The sequence below is a fragment of the Pristiophorus japonicus genome, chromosome 3 (assembly GCF_044704955.1).
Source record: "Pristiophorus japonicus isolate sPriJap1 chromosome 3, sPriJap1.hap1, whole genome shotgun sequence".
In the NCBI taxonomy this organism is placed as follows: domain Eukaryota; kingdom Metazoa; phylum Chordata; class Chondrichthyes; family Pristiophoridae; genus Pristiophorus; species Pristiophorus japonicus.
In genome coordinates this window covers 5284407-5294173 of record NC_091979.1, presented here as the reverse complement: position 1 = coordinate 5294173, position 9767 = coordinate 5284407, and the positions used below count along the sequence as shown (strand labels likewise).

The following is a 9767-nucleotide window of genomic DNA, read 5'->3' as shown; positions in this document are numbered from 1 at the left end:
CCTCCACACTCCTCACTCTCACTCCCCCCCCCACTCCCTCACTCTCACTCCCCCTCCCTCACTCTCACTCCCCCCTCCCTCCACTCTCCACTCCCCCCTCCCTCACTCTCACTCCCCCCTCCCTCACTCTCACTCCCCCCTCCCTCACTCTCACTCCCCCCTCCCCTCACTCTCACTCCCCCCTCCCTCACTCTCACTCCCCCCTCCCTCACTCCCTCACTCTCCCCCCTCCCTCACTCTCACTCCCCCCTCCCTCACTCTCACTCCCCCTCCCTCACTCTCACTCCCCCTCCCTCACTCTCACTCCCCCTCCCTCACTCTCACTCCCCCTCCCTCACTCTCACTCCCCCCTCCCTCACTCTCACTCCCCCTCCCTCACTCTCACTCCCCCCTCCCTCACTCTCACTCCCCCTCCCTCACTCTCACTCCCCCCTCCCCTCACTCTCACTCCCCCCTCCCTCACTCTCACTCCCCCTCCCTCACTCTCACTCCCCCCTCCCTCACTCTCACTCCCCCTCCCTCACTCTCACTCCCCCTCCCTCACTCTCACTCCCCCCTCCCTCACTCTCACTCCCCCCTCCCTCACTCTCACTCCCCCCTCCCTCACTCTCACTCCCCCCTCCCTCACCTCCACTCCCCCCTCCCTCACTCTCACTCCCCCCTCCCTCACTCTCACTCCCCCCTCCCTCACTCTCACTCCCCCCTCCCTCACTCTCCTCCCCCCTCCCTCACTCTCACTCCCCCCTCCCTCACTCTCACTCCCCCACCTCCTCACTCTCACTCCCCCTCCCACACTCTCTCACTCTCACTCCCCCCTCCCACACTCCCTCACTCTCACTCCCCCCCCCACCTCTCACTCTCACTCCCCCTCCCACACTCTCTCACTCTCACTCCCCCTCCCACACTCTCTCACTCCCCCCTCCCCACACTCCCTCACTCCCCCCTTCACTCCCCCCACACTCCCTCACTCTCCCCCCCCTCCCATCCCTCACTCCCCCTCCCTCACTCTCACTCCCCCCTCCCTCACTCTCACTCCCCCCTCCCTCACTCTCACTCCCCCCTCCCTCACTCTCACTCCCCCCTCCCTCACTCTCACTCCCCCTCCCTCACTCTCACTCCCCCCTCCCTCACTCTCACTCCCCCCTCCCTCACTCTCACTCACCCCCTCCCTCACTCTCACTCCCCCCTCCCTCACTCTCACTCCCCCCTCCCTCACTCTCATCCCCCCTCCCTCACTCTCACTCCCCCCTCCCCTCACTCTCACTCCCCCCTCCTCACTCTCACTCCCCCCTCCCTCACTCTCACTCCCCCCTAACTCCCTCACTCTCACTCCCCCCTCCCTCCCTCACCTCACTCCCCCCTCCCTCACTCTCACTCCCCCTCCCTCACTTCACTCCCCCCTCCCTCACTCTCACTCCCCCTCCCTCACTCTCACTCCCCCTCCCTCACTCTCACTCCCCCCTCCCTCACTCTCACTCCCCCTCCCTCACTCTCACTCCCCCTCCCCTCCTCACTCCACCCCCCTCCCTCACTCACTCCCCCCGCCCCTCACCTCCCTCCCCCTCCCCTCACTCTCACTCCCCCCTCACTCTCACCCCTCCCTCACTCTCACTCCCCCCTCCCTCCTCTCACTCCCCCCTCCCTCACTCTCACCCCCCCTCCTCACTCTCACTCCCCCCTCCCCCACTCCTCACCTCACTCCCCCCTCCCTCACCTCACCCCCTCCTCCTCAACTCCCCCCCCTCCACCCTCACTCCCCCCTCCCTCACTCCCCACTCCCCCTCCCCACTCCACTCACCTCCCCCCTCCCCTCACTCCTCACTCCCCCCCCCACACTCCCTCAACTCCCCCTCCCCAACTCCCCTCACTCTCACCCTCCCTCCTCACTCCCACTCCCCCTCCCTCACTCCCCACTCCCCCCTCCCACACTCTCCTCCTCTCACTCCCCCCTCCCACACTCAACTCCCACTCCCCCACTCCCTCACTCCCACCTCCCACCTCACCACTCCCCCCTCCACACTCTCCTCTCACACCCCCCTCCCACACTCAACTCCCCCTCCCCACACTCCCTCACTCTCACTCCCCCCTCCCACACTCAACTCCCCCCTCCCCACACTCCCTCACTCAACTCCCCTCCCCACACTCCCTCACTCTCACTCCCCCCTCCCACACTCAACTCCCCCCTCCCCACACTCCCTCACTCCCTCACTCAACTCCCCCCTCCCCACACTCCCTCACTCTCACTCCCACACTCCCTCACTCCCCCCTCCCCACACTCCCTCACTCAACTCCCCCCTCCCCTCACTCTCACTCCCACACTCCCTCACTCCCCCTCCCCACACTCCCTCACTCTCACTCCCCCCTCCCACACTCAACTCCCCCCTCCCCACACTCCCAAACTCAACTCCCCCCTCCCACACTCCCTCACTCCCACACTCAACTCCCTCCTCCCCACACTCCCTCACTCTCACTCCCCCCTCCCACACTCAACTCCCCCCCTCCCCACACTCCCTCACTCCCACACTCAACTCCCCCCTCCCCACACTCCCTCACTCCCACACTCAACTCCCCCCTCCCCACACTCCCTCACTCAACTCCCCCTTTCCCACACTCCCTCACTCACTCCCACACTCCCTCACTCCCCCTCCCCACACTCCCTCACTCCCGTCACTCCCCCCTCCCACACTCAACTCCCCCCTCCCCACACTCCCTCACTCCCCCCTCCCACACTCAACTCCCCCCTCCCCACACTCCCTCACTCTCACTCCCCCCTCCCACACTTCCTCACTCTCACTCCCCCCTCCCACACTCCCTCACTCTCACTCCCCCCTCCCACACTCCCTCACTCCCACCCCCTGCCCTCTCACCCCCTTCCCCCCATCCCTGCTCATCCCCCGCCCCTGCACCCACTGTCCCCCCCACCCCCTTCATCCCCGTACCCCCCTCAGTCCCCTCACCCCCTGCCTCCCTCACCTCCTTCCACACCCGCCTCTCACCCACCCCTCCCTCATTCTCTGCCCCCCACAAACTATCTGTTCATCCTCCTCGCCCCCTGCCCCCCCTTTCCTCCTCGCCCCCTGCCCCCCTTTCCTCCTCGCCCCCTGCCCCCCTTTTCTCCTCGCCCCCTGCCCCCCTTTTCTCCTCGCCCCCTGCCCCCCTTTCCTCCTCGCCCCCTGCCCCCCTTTCCTCCTCGCCCCCTGCCCCCTTTCCTCCTCGCCCCCTGCCCCCCTTTCCTCCTCTCCCCCTGCCCCCTTTCCTCCTCGCCCCCTGCCCCCTTTATCCTCGCCCCCTCCCTCGCGCCCCCCCCCCTCATTCCCTCACCCACTGCCCACCCTCACCCATCACCCACACCCTGCCCCCTGCCCCCCTCACCTCTGCTACCTTCACCCACCCCCCTCTGCCCCTTTTGAAAGCTTACTATTGAATCTGCTCCCACTGCCCTTGCACAACAACTCGCTGCGTTTAAAAAAAAAAAAAATTCTCCTCATCTTCCCTCTGGTTCTTTTGCCAATGACCTTAAATCTGTGTCCATCTGGTTACCGAACCTCCTGCCCCTGGAAACCGTTTCTCCTTATGTACTCTTATCATCCTTCCTGATTTTGAACGTCTCTATCAAATCTGCCCTTAACTTCGCTGCTCTGAGGAGAACAATCCCAGCTTATCCACATAACTGAAGTCCCTGATCTCTTTGTTGTTTTCCAATTTTCTCTTACCCCCTCCATTTGATTCTTTTGGCAATTCCCTTAAATCTGTGTCCTCTGGTTACCGACCACTCCTGCCTGCGGAAAGAGTTTCTCTTTATTTAATCTTGTCCAAACCCTTTGTGTGTCAACAGGACTCGATTGTGAGCAGGAAGTGTCGACGGCCAAAGCGACTGGAGGGCAGCGAGGGCTTTCCAGGCCAAGATGGAAGAGCAGGGCGGAGGCACAGAGGACAATGGCAGCATCTACACGGAATTCGTCGGCGAGCAGGACTACGCGCTCCAGGGCATCGTTGAGCTGCGGGGAGGGCCGCACGTGCTCCAGGGCGATGGGTGCTTTGGCACGGACGTGGCACACCTTATGGTGGCGGACGGGCGGAGCGCCGATCTTGGGGACGAACCCGGTGGCAAGGACGCCCAGCATGCCGTGACCCTGGAGGTGACGGTGGAGTCCACGCAGGAGCTGTCGGAGAGCGGCCAAGAGTGCGACGGGAAGGACCCCGTGCAAACCTCGCAGCGGGACGCCAAGATGGAGGCAGCTCACGACCCGTCAGGTACCTTAATTTGGTCTCTTTTCTCGGTGCAGTAGTGTGATGACGGAGGTGTGTGTACTGTCCGCAGGAGTCCGTGAAGAGCAAACCTGAAAAGAAACATAGAAACATAGAAAATAGGTGCAGGAGTAGGCCATTCGGCCCTTCGAACCTGCACCACCATTCAATATGATCATGGCTGATCATTCCCTCAGTACCCCTTTCCTGCTTTCTCTCCATACCCCTTGACCCCCTTAGCCGTAAGGGCCATATCTAACTCCCTCTTGAATATATCCAATGAACTGGCATCAACAACACTCTGCGGCAGGGAATTCCATAGGTTAACAACTCTCTGAGTGAAGAAATTTCTCCTCATCTCAGTCCTAAATGGCCTACCCCTTATCCTTAGACTATGTACCCTGGTTCTGGACTTCCCCAACATCGGGAACATTCTTTCCGCATCTAACCTGTCCAGTCCAATCAGAATTTTATACGTTTCTATGACATCCCCTCTCATCCTTCTAAATTCCAGTGAATAAAGGCCCAGTTGATCCAGTCTCTCCTCATATGACAACCCAGCCATCCCGGGAATCAGTCTGGTGAACCTTCGCTGCACTCCCTCAATAGCAATAACGTCCTTCCTGAGATTAGGAGACCAAAACTGAACACAATATTCCAGGTGAGGCCTCACCAAGGCCCTGTACAACTGCAGTAAGACCTCCCTGCTCCTATACTCAAATCCCCTAGCTATGAAGGCCAACATGCCATTTGTCTTCGTCACCGCCTGCTGTACCTGCATGCCCACTTTCAGCGACTGATGAACCATGACACCCAGGTCTCGTTGCACCTCCCCTTTTCCTAATCTGCCGCCATCCAGATAATATTCTGCCTTCGTGTTTTTGCCCCTAAAATGGATAACCTCACATTTATCCACATTATACAACACATGCATTTGCCCACTCACCTAACCTGTCCAAGTCACCCAGCAGCCTCTTAGCGTCTTTCTTACAGCTCACACCGCCACCCATTTTAGTGTCATCCGCAAACTTGGAGATATTACACTCAATTCCTTCATCTAAATCATTAATGTATATTGTAAAGAGCTGGGGTCCCAGCACTGAGCCCTGCAGCACTCTACTAGTCACTGTCTGCCATTCTGAAAAGGACCCGCTGATCCCGACTTTCTGCTTCCTGTCTGCCAACCAGTTCTCTATCCACGTCAGTACATTACCCCCAATACCATGCGCTTTGATTTTACGCACCAATCTCTTGTGTGGGACCTTGTCAAAAGCCTTTTGAAAGTCCAGATACACCACATCCACTGGTTCTCATTTATCCACTCTACTAGTTACATCCTCCAGAAAATTCCAGAAGATTTGTCAAGCATGATGACTTACATGATGCAGGGTGACTTGGACAGGTTAGGTGAGTGGGCAAATGCATGGCAGATGCAGTATAATGTGGATAAATGTGAGGTTATCCACTTTGGTGGCAAAAACAGGAAGACAGAATATTATCTGGATGGTGGCAGATTAGGAAAAGGGGAGGTGCAACGAGACCTGGGTGTCATGGTTCATCAGTCACTGAAAGTGGGCATGCAGGTACAGCAGGCGGTGACGAAGACAAATGGTATGGGGTGCAATTGTAAGGGGAATAGATAGGCGTTTCTGCGGCCGCAACCGAGACTCCAGGATGGTATGTTGCCTCCCTGGTGCAAGGGTCAAGGATGTCTCGGAGCGGGTGCAGGACATTCTAAAAAGGGAGGGAGAACAGCCAGTTGTCGTGGTGCACATTGGTACCAACGACATAGGTAAAAAAAGGGATGAGGTCCTACGAAACGAATTTAAGGAGCTAGGAGCTAAATTAAAAAGTAGGACCTCAAAAGTAGTAATCTCGGGATTGCTACCAGTGCCACGTGATAGTCAGAGTAGGAATCGCAGGATAGTGCAGATGAATACGTGGCTTGAGCAGTGGTGCAGCAGGGAGGGATTCAAATTCCTGGGGCATTGGAACCGGTTCTGGGGGAGGTGGGACCAGTACAAACCGGACGGTCTGCACCTGGGCAGGACCGGAACCAATGTCCTAGGGGGAGTGTTTGCTAGTGCTGTTGGGGAGGATTTAAACTGATATGGCAGGGGGATGGGAACCAATGCAGGGAGACAGAGGGAAACAAAAAGGAGGCAAAAGCAAAAGACAGAAAGGAGATGAGGAAAAGTGGAGGGCAGAGAAACCCAAGGCAAAGAACAAAAAGGGCCACTGTACAGCAAAATTCTAAAAGGACAAAGGGTGTTAAAAGAACAAGCCTGAAGGCTTTGTGTCTTAATGCAAGGAGTATCCGCAATAAAGTGGATGAATTAACTGTGCAAATAGATGTTAACAAATATGATGTGATTGGGATTACGGAGACGTGGCTCCAGGATGATCAGGGCTGGGAACTCAACATCCAGGGGTATTCAACATTCAGGAAAGATAGAATAAAAGGAAAAGGAGGTGGGGTAGCATTGCTGGTTAAGGAGCAAATTAAGGCAATAGTTCGGAAGGACATTAGCTTGGATGATGTGGAATCTATATGGGTAGAGCTGCAGAATACCAAAGGACAAAAAACGTTAGTGGGAGTTGTGTACAGACCTCCAAACAGTAGTAGTGATGTTGGGGAGGGCATCAAACATGAAATTAGGGGTGCGTGCAATAAAGGTGCAGCAGTTATAATGGGTGACTTTAATATGCACATAGATTGGGTTAACCAAACTGGAAGCAATACGGTAGAGGAGGATTTCCTGGAGTGCATAAGGGATGGTTTTTTAGACCAATATGTCGAGGAACCAACTAGGGGGGAGGCCATCTTAGACTGGGTGTTGTGTAATGAGAGAGGATTAATTAGCAATCTCGTTGTGCGAGGCCCCTTGGGGAAGAGTGACCATAATATGGTGGAATTCTACATTAGGATGGAGAATGAAACAGTTAATTCAGAGACCATGGTCCAGAACTTAAAGAAGGCTAACTTTGAAGGTATGAGGCGTGAATTGGCTAGGATAGATTGGCGAATGATACTGAAGGGGTTGACTGTGGATGGGCAATGGCAGACATTTAGAGACCGCATGGATGAACTACAACAATTGTACATTCCTGTCTGTCGTAAAAATAAAAAAGGGAAGGTGGCTCAACCGTGGCTATCAAGGGAAATCAGGGATAGCATTAAAGCCAAGGAAGTGGCATACAAATTGGCCAGAAATAGCAGAGAACCCGGGGACTGGGAGAAATTTAGAACACAGCAGAGGAGGACAAAGGGTTTGATTAGGGCAGGGAAAATGGAATATGAGAAGAAGCTTGCAGGGAACATTAAGACGGATTGCAAAAGTTTCGATAGATATGTAAAGAGAAAAAGGTTAGTAAAGACAAACGTAGGTCCCCTGCAGTCAGAATCAGGGGAAGTCATAACGGGGAACAAAGAAATGGCGGACCAATTGAACAAGTACTTTGGTTCGGTATTCACTGAGGAGGACACAAACAACCTTCCGGATATAAAAGGGGTCGGAGGGTCTAGTAAGGAGGAGGAACTGAGGGAAATCCTTATTAGTCGGGAAATTGTGTTGGGGAAATTGATGGGATTGAAGGCCGATAAATCCCCAGGGCCTGATGGACTGCATCCCAGAGTACTTAAGGAGGTTGCCTTGGAAATAGTGGATGCATTGACAGTCATTTTCCAACATTCCATTGACTCTGGATCAGTTCCTATGGAGTGGAGGGTAGCCAATGTAACCCCACTTTTTAAAAAAGGAGGGAGAGAGAAAACAGGGAATTATAGACCGGTCAGCCTGACATCGGTAGTGGGTAAAATGATGGAATCAATTATTAAGGATGTCATAGCAGTGCATTTGGAAAGAGGTAATATGATAGGTCCAAGTCAGCATGGATTTGTGAAAGGGAAATCATGCTTGACAAATCTTCTGGAATTTTTTGAGGATGTTTCCAGTAGAGTGGACAAGGGAGAACCAGTTGATGTGGTATATTTGGACTTTCAGAAGGCTTTCGACAAGGTCCCACACAAGAGATTAATGTGCAAAGTTAAAGCACATGGGATTGGGGGTAGTGTGCGGACATGGATTGAGAACTGGTTGTCAGACAGGAAGCAAAGAGTAGGAGTAAATGGGGACTTTTCAGAATGGAAGGCAGTGACTAGTGGGGTACCGCAAGGTTCTGTGCTGGGGCTCCAGCTGTTTACACTGTACATTAATGATTTAGACGAGGGGATTAAATGTAGTATCTCCAAATTTGCGGATGACACTAAGTTGGGTGGCAGTGTGAGCTGTAAGGAGGATTCTATGAGGCTGCAGAGCGACTTGGATAGGTTAGGTGAGTGGGCAAATGCATGGCAGATGAAGTATAATGTGGATAAATGTGAGGTTATCCACTTTGGTGGTAAAAACAGAGAGACAGACGATTATCTGAATGGTGACAGATTAGGAAAAGGGGAGGTGCAAAGAGACCTGGGTGTCATGGTACATCAGCCATTGAAGGTTGGCATGCAGGTACAGCAGGCGGTTAAGAAAGCAAATGGCATGTTGGCCTTCATAGCGAGGGGATTTGAGTACAAGGGCAGGGAGGTGTTGCTACAATTGTACAGGGCCTTGGTGAGGCCACACCTGGAGTATTGTGTACAGTTTTGGTCTCCTAACCTGAGGAAGGACATTCTTGCTATTGAGGGAGTGCAGCGAAGGTTCACCAGACTGATTCCCGGGATGGCGGGACTGACCTATCAAGAAAGACTGGATCAACTGGGCTTGTATTCACTGGAGTTCAGAAGAATGAGAGGGGACCTCATAGAAACGTTTAAAATTCTGACGGGGTCAGACAGGTTAGATGCAGGAAGAATGTTCCCAATGTTGGGGAAGTCCAGAACCAGGGGACACAGTCTAAGGATAAGGGGGAAGCCATTTAGGACCGAGATGAGGAGGAATTTCTTCACCCAGAGAGTGGTGAACCTGTGGAATTCTCTACCACAGAAAGTTGTTGAGGCCAATTCACTAAATATATTCAAAAAGGAGTTAGATGAAGTCCTTACTACTAGGGGGATCAAGGGGTATGGCGAGAAAGCAGGAATGGGGTACTGAAGTTGCATGTTCAGCCATGAACTCATTGAATGGCGGTGCAGGCTAGAAGGGCCGAATGGCCTATTCCTGCACCTATTTTCTATGTTTCTATGTTTCTATTATCTGAATGGCAGCAGATTAGGAAAAGGGGAGACGCAACGAGATCTGGGTGTCATGGTACATCAGTCATTGAAAGTTAGCATGCAGGTATAGCAGGCGGTGAAGAAGTTAAATGGCATGTTGGCCATCATAGCGAGGGGATTTGAGTATAGGAGCAGGGAGGTCTTACTGCAGTTGTACAGAGCCTTAGTGAGGCCTCGCCTGGAATATTGTGTTCAGTTGTGGTCTCCTAATCTGAGGAAGGACATTCTTGCTATTGAGCGAGTACAGCGAAGGTTCACCAGACTGATTCCCGGGATGGCAGGATTGACATATGAGGAGAGACTG

General features: G+C 54.2%; 1 protein-coding gene across 2 annotated transcripts in view; it reads left to right on the top strand.

The window, feature by feature from the left end:
- The window catches only part of znf142 (zinc finger protein 142), a 62446-nt gene that overhangs the window by 1301 nt on the left and 51378 nt on the right, over nt 1-9767 (top strand). For both annotated transcript variants that reach the window (XM_070875148.1, XM_070875147.1), the window contains exon 2: nt 3836-4254. In XM_070875148.1, coding sequence (XP_070731249.1) covers nt 3906-4254 — 349 coding nt within the window. In that variant the 5' untranslated portion in view covers nt 3836-3905. The remainder of the gene's footprint in view (nt 1-3835; nt 4255-9767) is intronic.